The sequence below is a fragment of the Hyperolius riggenbachi genome, chromosome 7 (assembly GCF_040937935.1).
Source record: "Hyperolius riggenbachi isolate aHypRig1 chromosome 7, aHypRig1.pri, whole genome shotgun sequence".
Lineage (NCBI taxonomy): Eukaryota > Metazoa > Chordata > Amphibia > Anura > Hyperoliidae > Hyperolius > Hyperolius riggenbachi.
In genome coordinates, this window is record NC_090652.1 from 187490097 (window position 1) to 187513480 (window position 23384).

A 23384-nucleotide genomic window follows, 5' to 3' on the forward strand; every position below is an offset into this window, starting at 1 on the left:
CAATTTTTTCAGCTGTGGTGCTGGCACAGTAGCGGCTGCATTATTTACCTACTGCGCTCCTGCCAGTGGCATAGCTAAGAAGTTGTGGGCCTCAGTGCAAGATTTGCATTGGGGCCCCCCAAGCATACTATACATAAAAATTGATATGGCACACCAAAACCAATAAAGGGGCAACCACAGTGTCAGAGGTGCAAGAAGCGGATGGGAAGCAGTGTGTTAATGATTACTACTATTCAAAGCATCTATAAAAGTGATTACTACAAGCATACTAGCCCAAGGGCCCCGATGTGGTCGCACCCTCTGCACCCCCTATTGCTACACCACTGGTTCATGTACCGGCTTTCTAATGGGCTCCAGTGGAATTGGCCAAACCCGATTGTGTCTGCTGTACTGCGCAGACTAGACTCGACTGCACAGTAGAACACACCCAACTGGGCTTGGCTATTTCCGTTGGAGCCCATCAGAAAGCTGCCACTGCACGAAAGCTAAATATTTACATGGCCACTGTTGGGGGGCTGCCAGCACTGGATCCTGGTGAGTGAAGAGGATGGGGGAAGCCTCATTAGGATCAAGAGGCTTCCCCCTTCCAAGGGGCTGTTTGCTTTTTTTTGTTGTTGTTTTTTTACAGATCCTCTTTAACCACTTCCACACCATGAAATGTTGTGCTGATCTGTGCTGCGTGGGCTCTCCAGCCCACAGCACAGATCAGCTAGCAGCCAGGGCGATCAGACTTTCCCCCCTTTTTTCCCCACTAGGGGGATGTCCTGCTGGGGGGGTCTGATAGCCGCCGGCTGCTTGCGCTTGCGGGGGGGGGGGGGGGGCTCTTCAAAGCCCTGGCCTCCTTCCCCTTCCCTCCCTCTCCCTCCCCCTGTGAGCGGCGCAGGACGGATTTCCGTCCTGCGCCTGATGGGATTGGCTTTAGCCTATCAGATGCCGGTGATCCCCGGCCAATCAGAGGCCGGGGATCGCCGATCTCCTCTACGGCGCTGCTGCGCAGCAGCGCCGTATGCATGTAAACACCGGGGAAGATCTTCCCCGTGTGTTTACATTTACCCTGCGAGCCGCCGATCGGCTCGCAGGGTGTTCACGGAAACACCCGCCGTGAACTGACATGGAACGGCCGCTTGTACCCATGGTATACACTTCAGGATTCAGGGGCGTATATATACGCACCGAGAATCCGGAAGTGGTTAATAAAAAAAAAAAAAATTGTTGCAGCCCAGAAACCTCGAATGAGATTCTGCAGAGTCGTTACATTTTGGTTCCATGGGAGCACAGAAACAATTAAACCCCTGTGTTTACATATAGCCTGTCTGAATGGCACACACGTAGCACAGATCAGACATAAATGACATCTCAAATTACAGTGGCTCATTACTTCCAGTTAAGGGAGAATAAGACAGGCTGTTATCTCTAAATACACAAAGGGTGGGTTTAGGTCCTCTTTAATTGGGAATGCTCAGTTACAGGGCAGGAAATTGGAACACAACTAGTTCCAATCTTAGGGTGCATACACACATGCTACTTTGATTGGGCAATCTCTGACCAATTGAGAAGTGCATATAAGAAGTGGACAAATTGGGTGCCGCCATTGACTCCAATGTTAAATATTGCTATTGGGCACAAAACTGGACCAATCGGGAGCTTGTTAAACTGTTTAGCACCTATTGTTATTTATCGTTTTAAAATGGTAAAACGGAAAATATTATAAAATTTGTTTTTACAATTATTTTTTTATTGTTTTAACTTTTCAATATTTTTTATATTGTGCTTTTTTATCAATTTTAAATTTGTTCTTAGAATCATAATTAGATTAATTATCGATTTGACATGTAATTTTACAATTTAAAAAAAAAAATATTTTTTTTATTTTTTATTTCAGGGTTTTTTTACATTCTGCTTGAGATTTTTAATTTTGGGGTCTAAGAGTTAGGCACCACCAGGGGCAGTCACCGGAGGGGGGTCTTAGGGTTAGGCACCAACAGGGGTTGGTTAGGGTTAGGCACCGCCAGTGGGTGGTTTAGGGCTAGGCACCAATGGAGGGGGTAGGGTTGGGCACGACCAGGGGGGTGGTTAGATTTAGGCACCACCAGGGGAGTCTTAGGTTTAGGCACCACCAGGGGGATCTAAGGGTTAGGGATAGGTAGAGGGAGGGTTCTGTGTGAGAGTAGGGTTAGATTTAGTAGTAATAAAACAAACTTTAACTCTATTTTTTCATTCACCAAAATCTGTAACACTAAAATACCATTTGATTTATGGAAAGGGGTTGTATTGGAATTTAAAAAAAAAATAGCCACTAAAATTTTTCAGAAACAAAAATATGATTAAGATTACAACTAATGTTTTTACAGTTTAATTTGCACTTTATATGTACTTTTAGTGTAACATGTTATTGATAGTTTCCGCTAAATGTCAGACGAAACACAATTAAATATAAACTGTGTCTCTACAATAATGACATTCGTTAAAAATTAATTTTAGATAATATAATTAAAAACGAAAATCATTTGTAAACCAATATTTTTGTACTTTTTATTGTAAAATAAGGAATTTGTCTGTATCCTGCACCCTTTTTTCATAGTGCCTCTATTTCATGCACGTAAAAAAAATAAAAAAATAAAAAAATAAAAACAGCTTTTGAAGTACCATAAGTGTAGACCTATATGCAACTTGATATTTCCATTGCAGTTACTTTATGAAAATATTTGCTATCCTCTAGAGTATGAGTATATTGTTGATGGGGAAAATCCCTCTGCCAAATGGTGTTGTCTACTGGTAGTTCTAAAATAGACTTGAAATGCTAACGGAGCAATGGGGCCGGGGATAGCAAATAACCATACCTAAACACAGTAAAAAAAATAAAAATGAATTAGTGTGAGATTTATTTTTAGTGTGATGTTGCTGTAAATCCAGAGACAGCCAAATGCATTGTGTAATTTGCTCCCATGGTGAAGTTATGCTTTGAAACCCATGTCTGGCTGAAAATGTATTTAATGCAATGCCTCCCTCCTCCTCTCAAGAAAGTGGGAATAGATGTTTATTTGGTAAAAGACTCTAAAACCACATTTTTTTGTAGCTTACTACTGTAGCACCATGAATTCATATAATGAGGGCCAAGATTTTAAATTCAGATCTTTTCACATTTTAGTTACTCTTCAATTCGACTGCTTGAAGTTTGTGTCCCGATGCCTAAAATATATATTAAAAGGCATACTCCTTCAAAAGTTTCCATTATACAAGATTTGAAGGACTTTTCTCAGAAGTAAGTAAACGGTTTTCCTTTTTTTTAAGTTGTTGGTTCTGGCAAATGTATAACTATTAAAATACCTATTGGCAATTTGGTTAAAGTTGAGTACAGCAAATGTAAAGTAGTAGGATTAGTTACAGAGTTTTTATTTGAGTTGGATGGCCAAACACTGGGAATGATAGGACAGGTGGGTATAGAAAGGGCGGCAAGATTGGAGAATGTAGACCCAGGATGGTAGTTCATGTGGTTGGCATAGTATTTTTAAGGAAAAGACAGGTACCATATATTTGTGTATAAGTTTAATTTTTCAGCCAGCTCACTTGCTTATACGCAAGTGAGCTGGCTATGCAATGCAGGAGTCAAATATATGCACTACATTAAAAACACATTCTGCGTAGACTCATAATTAAAATTTGAGGTCCCAGTCATCCACGTTCATACCTTGTATCAACTAAAGGTACAGATTGGAATCACCTATTAGATTATCCATTGGATTAGATTCACCATAGGCAATGCTTCTTTCACTGATCTGTATATCACTCAAGCATTCATGAATCATACACACATCAACTGCCTCCCCTAATTGAGTTCTTAGTTCATACATAAGATTAGCTGAATAATGCTGATATAAGGATCTTTTTGTGTATGGAAAATTCCTCTTCATGATGGAGTGATCTGCATAAGTGCATGCTTATATTGCAATTTAAAATGCTAACAACTTGAATACTTGCAGTCAGGCAGGTTATCTCTCCTTCAAAGGAATACTATCGATTGAAGCATTTTTTTAAATGCTGTATGTTAGGGCCAACATTACCACAAGTACTAGGAGCAGTTTCCTTCCTCACACAGCTCTGTGCCTCTCTGCTGTAAAATCCTCCATTAGTTTTTAGATACAAAAGCGACAGCCCTTAAGGGCCTAGACCATGTCTCTGAGGAGGAGGGGGGGGGGGGGGGGGGTTGCGATCAACTCCTCAGTGTATAGTTTAATTATCCCTTTGCTGAAACAATCTTATTCAGATGGTGGGTAAGGGGTTAAAGATTCCAGAAATGTGTGTTCCTTGTTTGCTGTTCTCTCTTACTGATAAAGATCCTGATAATGCCTTTGTAATCAGCATTTCTCCCTCTCAGCAGCCTAGGAAGTAGATGCAGCCTGTAATGTTTCATCATCACCAGCCAGTCAGTCTGGAAATGTAAACACATCTCCCTCATTCAGCAATATTACAGCACATCTCCTTTCATGTTACCTCCTCAGATCAGCCTCCCCCTCAGACTCTCCTGCATGCTGTGGCACAGTGGAGTATATTTGTGTGAGGAATGAAGGATGATTTTTAAGCAGGTAGAGAGGGAGAAAGAACTGGGTGAACAAATAAAGTGCCCCTAGCATGAGTGGTAATGTGTACCCTAATATAGAGTATTAAAAAAAAGTTGTTTTAATCGATAGTATTCCAGCTGTTCTTAGCTGTGGTCACCTCTTGGAACCTGAAGCTGGTATTTGACTGTCAGTGTAGCAATAGGTATCTCCCCACATGGGAGGCCCTGATGTCACCTCTTAGTGCATTCAGCTTACTAGGGTGCACGGTGTAGTGTTAGGCTTGGTGGGGAGAAGTGGTCTATGAGTGTGCATCAGTGCATCCCACCAGGCTCTCTCACCACTCTCAGGTCTCAGTATGGCGGTACTTTAACCAGGGCTGGCGTCTCCCTAGCTGACTGCCCTGTCCCCGATCTGTGCAGCATCACAGAAAAGAGACACGACCTCTTTGATGATCTTTCTAAAACCCCCTCCCTCTCCCCGCACAACGGGCAGGACCTAAACATACCCCTCCCCACTCGTGCACGAAGCGGCCGGGAAATGTGCACTTGTTTCTTCATTGCTGTATCACCCACAACAAGGCTGTGCTTTTATGTGCCGATACATGTGTTGCATGACAGGCGGCTGCAGCTCACTAACATGTTAGAAGCACTGGTAGTGAGCAGCAGCCACAACCGTATGCAGCTCCAAGCATAATCACAGTGTTCGCCTGCCTGCCACACAACACAAGTCCAGACACATAACAGCACAGCCTAGCTGCTGGGAATGCAGCAAAGAAGAAATATGAAACAAGTGGACATTTAACAACCACGGGGAGAGGGAGGGGAGTAGAGAGAGTGAAATCTACAACACAAGGCATAATGATCTTCTGGACTACATCTACCTGCAAGTTTTGCTGTCTCCTGCACATGTGCAGTAAGACACAAGATGTTAGGAAGGCAGCATGTGAAGTACAGACAGAGATGTAAAGTGCAGAGGAGATTACCATGGAATTGAATTATGCTTGACCGGTGTGGGCTGTGTAAGCTGAGCAGTTACATTCCCTGCCTGCAGCTCTGCAATTCCCGGGGAAAGCACTTAGTGCCCTGGTGAGTCCAGCTTAACCTTACTGATCAGTCCTTTGTTTAATTACAGTCACTCAGGAAACTCACAAAGTTGCTAAACTTGGGATACAAATTTGTTTAGAGATTTAGAAATCCCATCTACTTTTTTTGTGAAATAGTGCCACCCTGGGGCCTTAGCCATGTTCTGAAATATATTTTCCCACACTTCCAACTCCAATCACCTTGAAGCCTCTCTAGCCATTTGGTCATGGCAGAAGTGAAGTCTGGGAGCGTCTGTTACCACAATAGTGAGTATAAATCTGGAATGAGGCCCTAATTAACTGGTAACGTAGGAATAACCGGTTCCCAATATGAAGATTCAGACTTTCCAATAATAATTCTAATAATCAGGATTCAATAAAGGAATGGTTCTTGTCAAGACCCATCTTCTTGCCCTGGGATTTCCACATACTACACACAATTTTACAGTAAAAAGGCTGCCACTTGTGGTGGGCTCATTAGCTGATGAGGCTTGCTGTGCATCCTGGAAAAAAATATTCTTTCAACAGTCGTCCATTCAGCGCTTCCTGATTACATTTTAGCGCCATATCGCTCCCATGTTTTTTTGTGTTTACTCTATAAAAATCGACCACATGTTAAATCACTGGAAATTTTGGTAAGCTAGAAGGGCCCAAGTCACTGTTAAGTTGAACTTCTGATTCACGCTTGTTCATCCCTAGTGAGTATGTAGGAAAGCAAACAGTATTTCCAGTGGGAATGAATAGGACTGTGAAAAGGATTGTCTGGATTCATATTATGTGGCCTTGTTTAGGAATTTTCATTGATAGAATAGCAATTTTCAGCGATCGAATAGAGAAAGGTGGTGAGCACACAGAGAAGACAAGAAGAGGGTGGCTGTATTCCTTAAAATTGAACACCAAAACAATGGGAACCCAAAATAGTGCAATATGTCATCTAAATGAGAGATATACACCAAGTGGAGCCAAAAGAAAAAAAGACAACCCCTCTAATAATGAGTTGGTCTACCTTTAGCTCTGATATTTTTCTTGGCATGGACTCAATGAGATTTGAGGTGATCTTTGGACTTTGTCCCATAAATGCTCAATAGGATTGAAGTCTCGGGACTGAGCTGGCTATGGAAGCAGGTTAAACTCTGATTGATGTTCCTCAAATCATTTTGAGACCAATCGAGGGGGCAGTGGCAATGGCTCACGTCTTTTTTCCTATTTTTCATTTTTTCTGTGATACCAAAGGCAATTGTGGTGGTCTCCTGCTGCTAAAGCCCATCCAAATCTGTTTTGTGTATGTTGGGAAATGCTTTGTGATGTACCTGGATTGAATTCAGCTGTAATTTGTCATGTTGTTGCCCTTCTTCTGCTGCGGAGTATGAGTGCTACTCGCCTTTCACCTCTCTTGTTCACCAGGCCTTTTGGACCAGAATCGTTCTTAACAACTAAAAAAACAACTAAAAACAAAAGTTAAGAAATGGCTTATCTCAAAAAATAAAACTTCATATAATACTGAAATTTATTATGCAGCACTGGCAAAGCGTTTCATGGACCTGAGCCCACTCCCTCAGGTCAATTGTAGTGCCTACAATTATCAAATATAAGGAGCTTAGTGCTCAAGCACAAGTGAAACATACATCTGCAGATATGCAATAAAATTCATAAACCATATATGAACATATAAATGAATAAAACATTTTTTTTTCCAGTAACACTCCAGGACAGGTACACATTGAGAGACTTGGCTCCTCCCAGGAACAGGAAATATCCGTCAGACTCTCTATAAATTAAACATGGACCAAGGGTCAGGCAGTATTGGATATTTCCTGGTCCAGGAACCAGGTCTCTCTATGTGCTCGCTGTCACGGAGAGCCTGGGTGGCTAGGGAAGGTGTTGGCACAGAGCAGATCCTGCTACACACAGAGGATCTGCTGGAGCTGGGAGTTACCTGTGGGGTTGCCGTTTTTGGTTGTAGCTCCCAGTCTGTTTTCCATACCCTGTTGGTCGGCCTGGATGTGGAGAAGGCAGCGCTTCAGGGAAGGCCGCACCGAAGACTCGCCACGCAGAGGCAGCGGCAGGGAGATTGGCGTCTGGATGATGCGCATGGTGGAGGCGTAATGCGGAAGACTTCCGGCCGCGACCCCGGAGAGTACTTCCGGGTCGCGTGACGTCACTTCCGCATCGCCGGATGAAGAGGTGCGGCCGACCGGAGTCCCAGTTGGTCAGAATCTCTGCGTCTTGCAGCGTGGAAGGATGTCGGAGATAGAGCAGGAGCCAGGAAGGGTAAGATTGCTCTGCTGGGACTCGGGCAGCAGTGGTGACTCTTGTGGGAACATGAGACCGCGTGCAGCATTGACTGTTTAGCTGCATGGAGCCTGTATTGCAAAGATGGTTTGTTACAAGCATAGGCTGTGGCTATGCGATAATGTATTACCTATTAGGCATTTTGTTTGTGATACACAGGCTTAGACTTTTTGAAGTGATGTTTATTCTAAGAAAAACTTCTAAAAATGTCTTATATTATGCAGAGTGGTGTTTTTTAATCAGTACAATGCATATGATTTACTTTTCACACAGCAATATTGGTGTATGTTTAAAGCATATACAAGTAATATTACTATAGACCAGATGGCACTTTTTTCTAGTTTTATTGTTTTATGTGTTGTTACAGGGCACTTCTACAAATGTACCTGACCCTGCAAAGACCACTAAGCGGTTCCCTGTGTACAATACTAAGGTCAATCCTGCATCAACTACAATTTTATGCAAGGATTGTACCTACAAAGTAATGAGACAAGAATCTGCTTCTCAAAGAGATATTCAGGCTTTGAGGCAAGATTTAAAAGACACACTGAAAGAGTTTAAAGCTACTACTCAGCCTAAAGTGTCGGAAGTCATTATACATAAAAAAGCAGCAAGCAAGACTAATAAAGCAATTGTACTCTCAGATAAAGAGATTAGTGATAATGAGGATGTGTCTGCAAGTTCGGTTGAAGCGCAGGAAATGGAGAATAAACCTTCTAAGTTTAAATTTTCTGTGGCAGAAACTGACATGTTATTAACAGCCATTTATGAAGACAAACAAGTACTGAACTAGTATCAATGCATGATAAGTTGTATGAAGGTATGGAAAATCCACAAGAGCTGTATTTTCCAGTACATCAATCAAGTAAGAATCTAATTACAAGCCAATGGAAAAATCCAGATAAGAAATTGTTCATGTCCAGGGGATTTAAAAGACGGTTTCCGTTTTCAGACGAAGATTGTAAAATGTGGGACAAGAGTCCTAAATTTGATTCAGCCTTTTCAAAAGTTAATAAGGATGATGAACTCGCTTTCGAGGATCTGGGACACTTGAAAGATCAATCAGATAAAAAGATTGATTACGCATTAAAAAGATTATGGCCTGCTATTTGTGCTAACTTTAGACCTTCAGCTGCGACATGCGTCGCAGGGATGCTTGCACTGTGGATGCAGCAGTTGGAGGATAATATTAATAAGGATACCCGAAAGATCAGCGCATTAATTCAATGATTGTAATGCATAAAGCAGGGGCCTATATAATTGATGCAGCATCGGAGTCTACAAGGTTAACCGCTAAGGCGGCGGGTATTTCTAATGTGGCCAGAAGGAATCTATGGATTAAAAGCTGGCATGGGAGTATGGCATCAAAAAATAGTTTGCTCCATTCCAGTAGTAGGAGACACTCTTTTTGGGCCAGAATTAGATGACGTACTAGAAAGAACGGCCAATAAGAAAAAATCTTTCCCCAAAAAGAGACAGTTTAAAACAGGGAAAAGGTTTTTTTGTCGAAACAGACAAGCAGACAAGCCTGAGAGCCAAAATAAGAGAAGAACTTGGTCCTTCAATAAAGGTCAAAAAAATACCAGGACCAAGTTTTAAAACCCCCACAGCACAGGCTAAACAATGACAAATTAAAAGTGGGAGGAAGGTTGGGCTATTTCCTGCCACATTGGCTGTGTGGATGTACATAAGGATGCTGTGTAGTCGGCTTTGACGATTGTCAACTAGCGTTTTAAGGATCGCTTTAAGGATATACTATATTGAATTTACCAGAATTCACCAGCAATACAGCAGCATTAAGCAGTCACTAAGGTATTTGCATTATTTATAACTTTAAACACTGCTAAAACATCTTGGCCTACACAGACAATCCCTCCCTACTCTCAAACTCCATGACTCCTCCACCTTTCTGCACACCTCTTCCTCCACTACCTACATATTACAATATGCTCTTCCTCCACCTGCTCCTTCACCACCTGGTCCTCACTAAGGTCATCTTATCTAACTAGCCTCCCATTTTGCCCTCCACCCCCATGCATCTCCCATACCACTTCAGCACTGACTCCCTGCACACCCCACTCCAAACAGGTCTCCACCCCCTCACAGTCCCTTCCCGCACACACACTCACTCCCTCTCCTCCCTCATTCCCATCCAGACCTCTCACAAGCACACCACCCCTCTCTCCTGCGGCCTCTGGAATGCTAGATCAGTCCGTAATGAACTCACTGAAATCCATGACCTTTTCCTCTCCAACTCCCTCACCCTCTTTGCCCTCACAGAGACATGGCTCACCCCCTCTGACTCTGCTTCAGCAGCGGCCCTCTCCTTTGGGGGGCTTCACCTCAGTCACACCCCCAGACTAGAAAACAGGTCTGGGGGAGGGGTGGGTCTGCTCCTCTCCCCGTCCTGCACTTTCTGTGTCCTCACGCCACCCCCTTCCCTAAACTTTACCTCTTTTGAGACACATGTTATCCGCCTCTACCATCCCATTCCGGCAGTCATCGCAGTCCTTTACCGCCCCCCATCCACCTCCATTAAACAATTCCTGGACAACTTGGCCTCTTGGCTCCCACACACCCTCTCCTTTGGCCTCCCCACCATCTTACTTGGGAACTTCAACATCCCCATGGACAGTCCTTACTCCCCTGAAGCCTCTCAACTGCTCTCCCTCACTACCTTCCTTGGCCTCTCCCAACACACCAATTCCTCCACCCACCGCGCTGGCCACACTCTCGACCTGATTTTCTCAAAATCCGCCACACCCTTCCCCGTCTCCGACCATCACCTTCTCACTTTCTCTATCTCGCCATCATGCTCCCCCCACCCTCCACCACCCGCAGGTCGTTGGCAGAGAGATCTGTGTAACCTAGACCCAACTGCACTAGCCAACCCCCTCCACTCCCTCACATCCACCCTCCCAAACTTTACCTGCCCAAACCAAGCTGTGGCCAAATACAACCAGGCCCTTTCAGCAGCCCTAGACATTGCTGCACCCCCCACATTCCGCCCCAGCCGTCCCATCAACCCTCAGCCCTGGCACAATGCACACACTCGCAACCTCCAAAAACAGACACGCGCCTATGAACGCAAATGGAGGAAATCCCACCTCAACTCCGACTTCTTGGAGTACAAGGCCAACCTGCAGCTGTTCTATTCAGCATTAACTGATGCTAAACAAAAATACTTTGCTGCCCTGATCGGATCCCAAGCCTCCAACCCTCGGCGCCTCTTTGCCACCTTCAACTCCCTCCTTAATCCCACCACTCCTCCCCCCACCTCAGCCCTCTCAGCCACTGATCTGTCCACCCACTTTACTGACAAAATAGTCAGCATCCGATGGGAAATCTCATGCCTCCACTCCACCACTTCTTCCTCTCCCACCTATACCTCTCCCCCACCCCACCCACCACTCACTGCCTTTACTCCTATCACAGAGGATGAAGTCGGCCATCTCCTAGCCACTTCTCCTGCCACCTCCAGCCCCCTAGACCCTGTACCATCCAACTGCCTCCGTCCTCACTTCCCTGTTCTGGCTCCTGTCCTCACCTCTCTGTTTAACCTCTCCACGGCCACCTTCCCTTCTGACTTCAAACAGGCCACTGTACTTCCCCTACTTAAAAAGCCCTCACTAGACCCCTCACTTCCATCCAGATACCACCCTATCTCCCTACTCCCTTTTGCATCTAAACTCCTGGAGCATCTAGTCCACCAACGCATGACCCATTACCTTGACTCCAACTCCCTGTTTGACCCCCTACAATCAGGATTTCGGCCAGCCCACTCCACCGAGACTGCCCTCACCAAGGTCGTCAATGACCTCACGCTTGCCAAGGCTGAAGGAAAATACACTATCCTTCTCCTCCTAGACCTCTCATCAGCATTCAACACTGTCGATCACGCCCTGCTACTCCAGTCCCTGCAATCTGTGGGTATCCAAGACCTTGCCCTAGCATGGTTCTCCTCCTACCTCTCAAATCGCTCTTTCAAGACCTCCTTCAATGGTTCCTCCTTAACCTCCATCCCACTTTCAGTTGGGGTCCCCCAAGGCTCTGTTCTTGGTCCCTTGCTGTTCTCCATTTACACCACCTCCATCGGAAAACTCATCTCCTCTCTGGGTTTCAACTATCACCTATATGCAGATGACACCCAGATTTACCTCCTTACCACTGACCTCTCCACCACCACCATGGAGAAGGTTTCCTCTGGCCTCTCGGCTATTTCATCCTGGATGTCTGCCAGGTTCCTAAAATTAAACCTGGATAAGACTGAACTCCTAATCTTCCCACCCCGTGCTGCCTCACCCCCACTGACCTCTACGTCACTGTCAATGGCACAATCACTCATCCAACCACACAAGCCCGCTGCCTGGGTGTCACCCTGGACTCTGCCCTCTCCTTCACCTTCCACATCCAAACCGTAGCTAGGGCCTGTTAATTCCATCTACGCAACATCTCCAAGATCCTGACCCCAGACACTGCCAAACTCCTTGTCCATGCCCTCATCATCTCCCGCCTGGACTACTGCAACTCCCTCCTGTCAGGCCTCCCTCAAAACCGCATAGCCCCCCTACAATCCATCATGAACGCAGCAGCCAGACTCATTTACTCCTCCCACCGCTCTGTCTCCACGACTCCCCTACGCAAATCCCTACATTGGCTTCCAATTTACTTCAGAATTCGCTTCAAGGTCCTATGTTTGGCCTACAAATCCATACACAAGTCCTGCCCAAGCTACATCTCTGACCTGGTCAGCAGATAAACACCTGGCCGCCCACTTCGCTCCTCCAACAACCTCCTCTTAACCACCCCACGCATCTCGCACTCCCATGCACGACTGCAGGACTTCACTAGAGCTGCCCCCATCCTGTGGAACTCTCTCCCACTGCCCATCAGGCTCGCTCCCGCCTTCAACACCTTCAAAAAAGCACTCAAAACTCACTTCTTCACGGAGGCCTACATCAACTCAACACTGCCCTAATCCTTTCTTCCAATAACTTATTGCTGCACCCCCTCTTTTTGTGTCACCAACCCCTCCCTCTAGATTGTAAGCCTTTGGCAGGGCCCTCTCCCCTTATGTATCATACATAACTGTGTGCACTTTACCCAGAATTTGGAACTTGTTACCACTACCACTCCAGTTTATGATCTGGCATTGTACTACTGTCTGCATTGTGTTGTGTATCTTTTTGCTATTACCTGTATTTAGTTGTATCTATTGTCTATTACCTGTATTGTTCTGTCACCCCTGTTATCATTGTCTGTAACCTTATTTATTGTACAGCGCTGCGTAATATGTTGGCGCTATATAAATCTAATAAATAATAATAATAACATTGGAAAACAATAACAAAAAGCCTGTTTATTATAGACCTAATAAAGAGGGGTTATTACATAGCATTCCAAAAAAGACCCCCAAGGAAATTCGTTGTGACCAAAAAATTAATCTTGCCTCAACATCAGGAAGCATTGAAAGTGATCATCTCAGATATGCTAGAAAGACACGTGGTATCAGTAGTACCGGTGGTACAAAGAGGCGAAAGCTTCTACTCAAAAATATTCCTGGTGCAAAAACCATCAGGGAAATTCAGAATAATTCTAAACTTAAATCCAATCAATCCGTACATAAAGTACGAAAAATTTTGAATGGAATCAATTTACTCAATAAAAAATCTACTGATACCAGATGGCTTTATGGCAAGTGTGGATCTACAGGATGCCTATTGGCACATACCAATAGAACTAGAGTCACAAAAATTCCAAATATTTGCAGTTCAAATGGAAAAAGGGGTTCAGCACCTTCAGTTCCACTGCCTCCCATTTGGCATAACATCAGCCCCAAGAATTTTTACAAAAGTAATGGGGGAGCTGATTGCGGCTATGCACAAAAAAGGAATGATTATAATTCCTTACTTAGACGATCTACTCATAGTGACAAAAACGCTAACAGAACTAGAGGAACACAAACAAACTGTACTGGATCAACTACAGCAATCAGGCTGGATTGTGAACAAAGAGAAGTCACAACTTACTGCAACACAGAGGATTTTGTTCCTAGGATTTATAATAGACTCAATACAACATAATTTTTTTCTTCCACAGGAGAAGATACAAAAGATAGTACTCGAAGTGGAGAAACTCAACGCCTGCCAGTCAGTAAGGATCAGACAGATTATGCAACTTCTGGGCCTACTGTCTTCAGTGGCAGTGGGCTTTAAAGCATACCAGGGTGTTACAATTATGGATGTTAACCAACTGGGACAAGCAACAGAATGCACTAGACAGCACAGTGATAGTGGATCCACAGATAAGACAGTCTGATGTGGTGGAGGCTATCGCAGAATCTCACACAGGGCAGACTATGGTCCCTAACTATTCAAAAAGTCTCAACGACGGACGCAAGTCAGTCGGGCTGGGGAGCTCATGTGGACACTTTTCAAGTACAGGGTCTGTGGAATCAGTCAATAACAGAACACTCATCAAATTTCAGAGAACTGATGGCGGTAAAGATGGCGCTAATAAGCGCAATACATATTCTGAAAGCAGGTTATGTACAGATTCAGTCAGACAATGCAACTGTTGTGTCATACATAAATTGCCAAGGGGGAACCAGGTCCAAGAGGTTGTTACTTCTGACTCTGGAAATCCTAGATATGGCAGAACAAGAGTTCCTGTCGTTAACAGCAGTGCACTTGAAGGGGGGATTAAATGTTCTAGCAGATCAGCTAAGCAGAGTTCAGATAACGAACACAGAGTGGTCCCTCAACCAGAGTTTGTTCGACATCATAGTGAGCAAATGGGGGCATCCACAAGTGGACTTATTTGCTAACAGGTCCAACAGGAAGTGCGAACAATTTTATTCCCTCAATGTGATGGACAATCCAGTAGCAATAGACGCCCTGGCTCAGAACTGGCATCAGGACATATTATATGCTTTCCCGCCATTAAATCTGATTCCCTTAGTACTTCAGAAGTTAATGAAGTCATGCTGTCAGATGATTCTTATTGCCCCAGACTGGCCCAGGAGGGCCTGGTATCCACTTCTCCTATCAATGTTAACAAGACAACCATGGGAAATACCAGTATCAGAGAATATGATACAGGTGCAAGGCCAAGCTGTAGTAAATTTGGAAAAATGAAAACTTACAGCGTGGTTTCTGAAAGGGCAGTCCTTGAAAACAAGGGATTGTCCTCTAGAGTAGTGAATACTCTATTAAAAAGTAGGAAAGAAAACACTCGATTAATATACCAGAAGTACTGGAAAACTTTTATTTTATGGTTAGAGAATTCTAACTTCCAGTCTACAGAAATGGCGACAATTTTAGAATTCCTGCAGGAGGGAGTAGAAAAAGGGTTGGCCTTAAGCACAAATAAGGTCCAGATATCGGCCCTATCAGTTTATTTAGATAAAAGGTTGGTACTAGAACCTCTAATAATCAGATTTGTAAAATCAGTGGAGAGAAATAGACCAGTCATGGTTAAACAGTTTCCAAAATGGGATCTATCTTTAGTCTTACAGGCACTGACAAATAGTGAATTTGATGAAGATTCTTTAAGAATGTGCACTCTAAAAACTGTGTTTCTAGTGGTGATCACGTCAGCTAGACGCATTAGTGAACTCCAGGCTCTCTCATACAAAAGAACCAGAATGTTCATTAATATTTGAATAATATGAGGACATAGTAACTGTCACTCTATTAGGGTAGTTTCGTAGCACTGCCACTTTAAACTCATATGGTGATGAATGTACAATTTATGGGGGAAGGTGTAATGAGATATTTATTACACTGTCACTTTAAAGAAATATGGTGATGAATGTGCAATCTATATTTATGGAATTGATGTAACATGTAGGGTGTAATGTGATACTTATTACACTGTCACTTTAAAGAAATCTGGTGTTGAATGTGCAATCTATATTCATGGGGGAGGGTGTTGTAACTATTGAATCTATGCACTTATGGGGATAGTGTATGGGATGTAATGTGATATTCATTTGTGTATGCACATTGTGAGGGGGAGGTGGGGTATTCTTGAATTATATGATAATTAATAATTTTTAGCACTTTATATTTATGTGGAATGGAGGGAAGATACTGCACAGAATGTTATGGTCATTTCCCCCGTTTTTCTGATGGAATATATGCAAATGAGTGTTAGTTAGATGTTTCCTCATGTATAGCTAGTGTAGGTTTTTTGATTTTATGTGTTATTAATGTTATTGTGAATTTGCCACACTGCGGAGAAACGTAGGTCAGCACGTTATGGGGTAGCCTAGCAACATGGAGAGGGCGGGATTGCGGGCGGACCCGATGATGGAGGAGGCGCGGTGTGGTATTTGACTGCGACGTTGGCCGTCTCTCTTCAGCCCCTGAATGAGTTACGCATTGTAACGAAACGCGTAGGGCGGAGTCGGAGGAGCGCGCTGACGTCACGATCAGGAAGCAGGGAAGACAGATGGTAATGTGCTGCCCCGTTTGTCCGCGGCTGGAGCAAGTGCAACCTCTGTAACCTGGCGTATGATATTAAAAACTGAATCTGCTTTTACATCTGGGTCTCCTCCTTGGCTGACTTAAAGAGGCTTGATTTGCAGTGTTTTAAGACACGCTTCCGGTGAGTGCTCCCACAAAGGGGGAAATTAAACTGTGATCCTTATTAAGGTGGTGGCACTACCCCCAGGAGTGCAGCACGGGGTGCTGGATATAGCTTGTTGTAGACAATGCTGGGCACTATGTGCGTTTCTTTGATCTGTATTACAGGGTTTTGAGCAAGCGCAGTGATTTATTGGATATAATGTGGGATAATAATAAATATGCTGAGTATAAACCTATATGAAAACTGAATTTAAAAATATAAAACATATACCAAAAAATCCATATTAAAAATAAACATTGGGTATCGTTTCAGGAGGTCTTGAAATGTTACCACAAGAGTGCAAATAAAGGTTATATGCATAAGGGTACACTAAAGGATGAAAAATAAAAGAAAAATATTACATATAACTATAGACTGGGCATGCTATCTGAATAAACCCAGGTGCCGGGTGTGCTGGAATAGCTCAACAGCATATCCCTTCTGTTAAAAATAGCATGTCACAAAAGGAGGATAACAGCAGTTGTGACAGAATGAAAGCAAAGCACTCTCCTTCCTCTAGGGAATTCAATAGCAAGCCTAATGAATTAACAAGTGAAAAAAATAAACATTTTAGGAGCAGACAAATGTAACAATTACACAGCACAAACACACTGAATGTATTGTACAGTTAATTAGCAAGCAAAAACAATGTCCCAAAGGGGACCTAACCGGATTGTACAAATAGTAACTCAGTCAAGTCACTTATCGATCAACTAGGTGCAATGTATGTGATCACCAGTAATCGATTAGTCTTAGGGAATGTTTTTACTTGTGTATATAAATAACATTTTGGGCATTGATGTATTGAGCATCAGTTCTGTTCATGCCTCTTATAATACACAAAAATATAAAAAGGTACACTGTCCTAGGTGAGAGGTCCTGGCTAATCTCCCCCCAGTAGCTGATAAAAATCAGTAAAGTGCTCTGGGGTGTCGCTATTCACACTACAGGAGAGTACAGTGCATTTAAAATGTAAGGGCAGTCCACGTGACTAAAGGAGTATTGTTCACATAAACGGGTTAATGGGGATATGGTGTGAATACACTCATTGTCCCACAAAGAACAAATATTCTCCTACATAGTAGTATATAGTCACTAGAATGCCTTCACAGACGGTATAAATTACTGGGGTAAAGGTAAGAGTGATCTATACATATATACAGTGCTAGTGTAGTTCTTCGACTAGGACTAGTTTCACTCTATAAACAGAGCTTCGTCAGGAAAATGAGACACACAGTGTATGAAAAATAATAAAGAGCATCCCCCCACCAAAGTATCCCCCAGCAAATAGCCCACAATAGAGCTGGAGCGTCCATCGCTCCCATTCCTTAAATATAGGTTTAATTGGCTGATAGATCTCACCTGCGGCTATCGCCACCTACCTCCTCCTTATATCCATACATGTTCCTGTGCAGAACAATAAGCCCCTCCAGTGCTGGTGCGCTGCTTTCATAGCCCAGGTTGTAGCATGTCATAAACCATGTGAACCCCTCTACGCTGTATCGTGGAGAGGAAAGTGACGTCAACAAGTCCCGCCTCGGCCGCCCTTGATTGGTTACTGGCCTTGTCTAGTTGTCATGGCAGCCATGCACACAGCAAACGCAAATAAGTTAGTCGTGATTGCTCTCCTGGTATGCGTCGTTGCCACAGCGACCTGTGAAACAACGCGACTTTTTTAGTCTGCGCTGTTAACCACAGGTTCAGATGACGTCAGCAGGGAAATCCCTTCTGAACCACCCATAGAGTAATCTACAGGGGCACCTTGTCGTCTTGGCAACTATATGCATTCACTAGCGAAAAAATAGTGCTGGATTCCTGGCCATTCAAAAGGAGCTATGCCTCACTAAAATAGACACAGGGTCAGGAGCTACATAATCAAAAACGAATAAGCAATATATATATACAGTTTGCGCTCACTTCGTCGCATAGGCTTGAAGGATCATATGTATTGTGAGCACCATGCATGCTCAATTCGTTACATGCATGGTACAAACATAGCAACCTACATAATGGCATAGAAGTGAGCATTTTATATATACAGTATGCGCTCATTTTGTCGCATGTACTTGAAAGATCACATGTATTGTGCGCACTGTGTACTCTTTATTTCGTTACATGCATAGTGCCTGCATAGCACTCTACATGATCACATAGAAATACACATTATGATACACAGTATGCACCCACTTCGTAGCATATACTTGGAGGGTCAAATGTATTGTGAGCACTGTTGTGCATTCATTTCATTACATGCATGTAAGCATTTAAAGTTAAACCCCAGACTAAGAGGACTAGAAATGAAGACGAGGGGTGACGACAGCGGGGTATTTTTCTCGACAAATACAGACAGAGCATTAAACAATTGGTAATTGATAGAGAATGTGTATATTCTTTGGGACAGGGGTACATTAGAGGAAACTAGCCAGGGCAAAATCCTCATTTAGGCCCTTGGGAGCCAAAGTGTCGTGCCTAAAAATCGCAAAACAGGTTGTATGCCTTTTATTCTATTTTTAATGAGCATTACATGAAACTACCAGCAGTTAAATCCATAATAAATGGCTGATGGGACTTGCTATACATGGATCGTGTGCTCAATAGCATTTTTAGGAAGCTATGGATCATTTTTTGCAAGAGGTCAACATGTACATGGACTTTTGAGTCTCTGGACTGAATAGTGCACTATTGTGTTTTTTTTTCTGGCCAGTAAATTTTTTTTGAATCCAGTGATCACTAGCTCAGCACCTTATTCCTATGAAGGGACTATTTGATTCATGTTGGGGGCAAGTGTGACTGTGATGTATGGTGTTTCTTTATTGCTCAATTTAAGGCACATTACATTTTACCCTTAATTGTTTTGGGTCTTTTTGCTCAATTTAATCACAATTTGTAGCTTATTACTGCAATACAAATTATCTTTTTCAGTTCAGCTATACTGGTTTAGGGTCCATTTTATCGTGATATGTTTTTACTAGTGCTAGCACCTGGAAGCTGTGATTATTGAAATTTGGAGCAATTATTTGTTTTTTCTTTGTTCTAGTAGTTTTCCCTGTGTTCCGGGTTTGTTTAAATTGCATGTGCCTTATGCGTGTGTGTGGCACAATGGCTTATGTACCAAAAATTGATATGGATTTGGAAATTGAAACAGCTTTTAGTGAGGGAGCAAATGAGGAGGTGGCTCCAGTGGACACACAGGGTGATGCAAATACAGAGGAAAGAATACTACTTTGTAACTTATTTAAATGTCATGAGGATTTATCGTTAAAAATTAACAGACACAAGTGGAATGTTATTTCCTTACAGAGATATGTGAATAAAGAGATTATACCACGTGGTCTGTGGGAACGTATTGTGCCAGCAGAGTATTTGAGAAATGAAAGGTTTATCCCTGTTTGGAAAGAACATTGTATAAAAACAGGAGCGGTTACTATGAAAATTATGATAGAGGAAGCGACTATACAACTTATTGAGATGGAAAAAATTATTGAAAGCATCTGAGCAGGCATTGAATGCATACAGTGAGGATCCAGACTTTGTATTTTTTAATAATAGAATGAAGAAAAAATTGGATTTGGAAAATGAAAAGGGAAAGGCAAACGAACAAAATAAATTTCAGAGAGATTGGGATGACTTTAAAAAAGGCGGAGTTTTTTGTTAAATATAATGTGAAACCAAGGAAGGAGTAGAAATAGGCGGCAACGTATTAATTGGGCCTCATCATCGGAAGAATCACAGGGTAATGCCTCTGGCTCTGGTAATGAAGAGAGGAAAAGTAAATCAAAACAACTACAAAAAAAGAAACAAAAGAGCCCGAGAGGTATTCTCAAAAATGGGGAGGGGTTTACTACAAGACAACAGGATTTTTTAGCCAGAAAGAACCAAGAAAGGGAAGGTGGGGGCGGGGACACTGGAAAAGAAGAAGAAACCAACAGCAAAACGAACAGATAGATGTATCGGTTAGTGGAGCCTGATATTTCCCGATCAGAGACTGTCATAAATCTGTCTAATGTGGTCCTTGACGCAAATGATTTATCCCTATTGAATAGGGGACTCACTTTCTGTCCTGTACAGGAGGTGGGTGATTTTGAAGTGCACAAGGACCTTCAATTATATTTAAAGAGACTCCGTAACAAAAATTGCATCCTGTTTTTTATCATCCTACAAGTTCCAAAAGCTATTCTAATGTGTTCTGGCTTACTGCAGCACTTTATACTATCACCATCTCTGTAATAAATCAACTTATCTCTCTCTTGTCAGACTTGTCAGCCTGTGTCTGGAAGGCTGCCAAGTTCTTCAGTGTTGTGGTTCTGTGATGCATCTCCCCCCTCCAGGCCCCTCTCTGCACACTGCCTGTGTATTATTTAGATTAGGGCAGCTTCTCTCTTCTCTCTTATCTTTTACAAGCTGGATAAATCCTCCTCTGAGCTGGCTGGGCTTTCACATACTGAGGAATTACATACAGGCAGAGCTGTCTGCACTCTGCAGGAAGAAACAGCCTGACACTTCAGTGGAAGATAGCTGCAGGGGGAAAGAAACACACAAATGATCTCTTGATATTCAAAAGGAAGGGTGTATACAGCCTGCTTGTGTATGAATGTATTTTCTATGTGTGGACATACTGTACATCAACCTACTTCCTGTTTTGGTGGCCATTTTGTTTGTTTATAAACAAACTTTTTAAAACGGTTTTTAACCACTTTTAATGCGGCGAGGAGCGGCAAAATTGTGACAGAGGGTAATAGGAGATGTCCCCTAACGCACTGGTATGTTTACTTTTGTGCGATTTTAACAATACAGATTCTCTTTAAGAAAAGTTTTATTGAGATGTATGTATGGTTAAGAGGTGACGTTCTCTAGGAGTGATGATGCAGGCTTCACAGATATCGACAATTTTGAGCTGATAGAGGGGTTGGAGAAGAGGCGTTGGGTTTAATCGAAACATTACCCGCCCATACAAAAGTGAAACCAAAGTCTGTATGTATCCCCTCCATACAACAAAATAGATCCCTATCTTTGTTCAATGAATTGGTCAAAGACGAGATTCAACATTGGAAGGATAAAATTAAGACCCCGAGTAATCTTACTTATGCAGAGCGTCAGTCTTTGAAAAAAAAGAGTAGCAACGAGGAAATTATAATTAAAAAAAGCGATAAAGGAGGGAACATTGTGATTATGCCTAGAAAAATGTACATTGATGAGGTGTATAGACAACTTAATAACGTTGATTGCTATGAGAAAATCAGAGTTAATCCCTTTCCGGGCTTAATTGAGCGTCTTAATTATAAGCTTCAATGTGGATACCTGGATCAGGTGCTCACAGAATGAATTGAAAGCATTAAAAGTTGAGGAATATGTGATACCTACAATATATATCCTCCCAAAGGTACATAAAGACAAGGCCAATCCCCCCTGGGAGACCTATAATTTCTGCTATGGGTAGCCCAATGGAAAAAAAATTGGACAATGGATAGATCAAAAACTTAAACCAATTAACAAAAAACTCCCAGCTTTTGTTTTAGATACTATGGATTTTTTGAATAAAATTAATGGTTTGCTTTTGCCTGAAAAATCCATTCTTGTTGGTCTGGATGTAGAATCCCTGTATACTTCAATTCCTAATCGAGTGGGCTTGAAGACAATCAAAATGTTCTTAGAGAGGCACTATGTAGATCTAGATATGCATAATGAATTTGTGTTGGAGATGTTGAAATTTGTTCTTGAAAATATTTTTTTTTCTGTTTGAGGATCGCAATTACAGACAGCGAAGGGGTGTGGCCATGGGGGCGGTGTGCTCCCCGGCCTATGCCTGCCTGCACTTGGGTGCTTGGGAGGAGGAGGTAGTGTGTTAGGGTGCGTTTCAGGAGCGTGCCGCCCTGTGGCTTCGATATGTGGACAATGTCTTTTTGGTATGGACTGGTACTGAGGCAGAATTGGTGTCTTTCATTGAGCGACTTAATCGGAATGATTATAATATTCTTCTGACGTATAAATATTCTGTGACTCAGCTTCAGTTTCTTGATGTGAGGAGGGATGGAGATTATCTCATTATGTCCACATACAGAAAAGAGATAGCTGGGAATTTGTTGTTACACTATGAAAGTGCTCACCATCCTTCGTAAATACGGGTGGTCCCCGTGGGGCAGCTCCTGCATATTCGCAGGAACTGCTCCACTCTGTAGGAGTTTAAGAAAGAAGCCAAGCAATTGAAGGAGAGGCTAAAATTGAGAGGCTATCCTAAAATCTGCATATAAAGCCTTAAAATACGGACAGAGATGGCCTACTTGTGAAAAAAGCTGCTGGTATAGATTAGAAACGTAATTTTTTTCATGGTAAAAAGGTGGTGTTATACAAAAAACGCCCACAAGAATGATCACCCCATATGGCCCACACTGGCCTCTGCTAATGGAAACCATGAATAGATATTGACATGTCTTGATAAGAGATGAAAAAATTGCAAAAATAGTGGGGACAAAACCCAGGATTACTGCAAAACGTAATAAAAATCTATCAAATTCTTTGGTCTGTTCTGAGTTACAATTGAGGAGGGTTCCTGCTGGTTAAAATCTAAATGGGGAATGTATAAATGTAAGAAATGTTCGATCTGTGAATGTCAGTGAGGAAAAGATTTTTATGAATGCAGATAATACTAAAGAATATGAAATACGTGCCCACATTGACTGTAATAGTGAGTTTGTAATCTGTCAACTGACTTGCCCATGTTTGAAACATTACGTGGGGAAAACCACCAAGGCACTAAAAGTGCGTATACAAGAACATATCCGGTGCATTTTGGAACATAAAATAACAAAAGAGGAGAGAGAAAG

At 42.7% G+C, this 23384-nt stretch overlaps 1 protein-coding gene across 2 annotated transcripts in view; it reads left to right on the plus strand.

The window, feature by feature from the left end:
• The window catches only part of PIKFYVE (phosphoinositide kinase, FYVE-type zinc finger containing), a 921889-nt gene that overhangs the window by 114773 nt on the left and 783732 nt on the right, over positions 1-23384 (plus strand). For both annotated transcript variants that reach the window (XM_068244945.1, XM_068244946.1), the window contains exon 12: positions 3149-3262. In XM_068244945.1, the coding sequence (XP_068101046.1) occupies positions 3149-3262 (114 nt within the window). The remainder of the gene's footprint in view (positions 1-3148; positions 3263-23384) is intronic.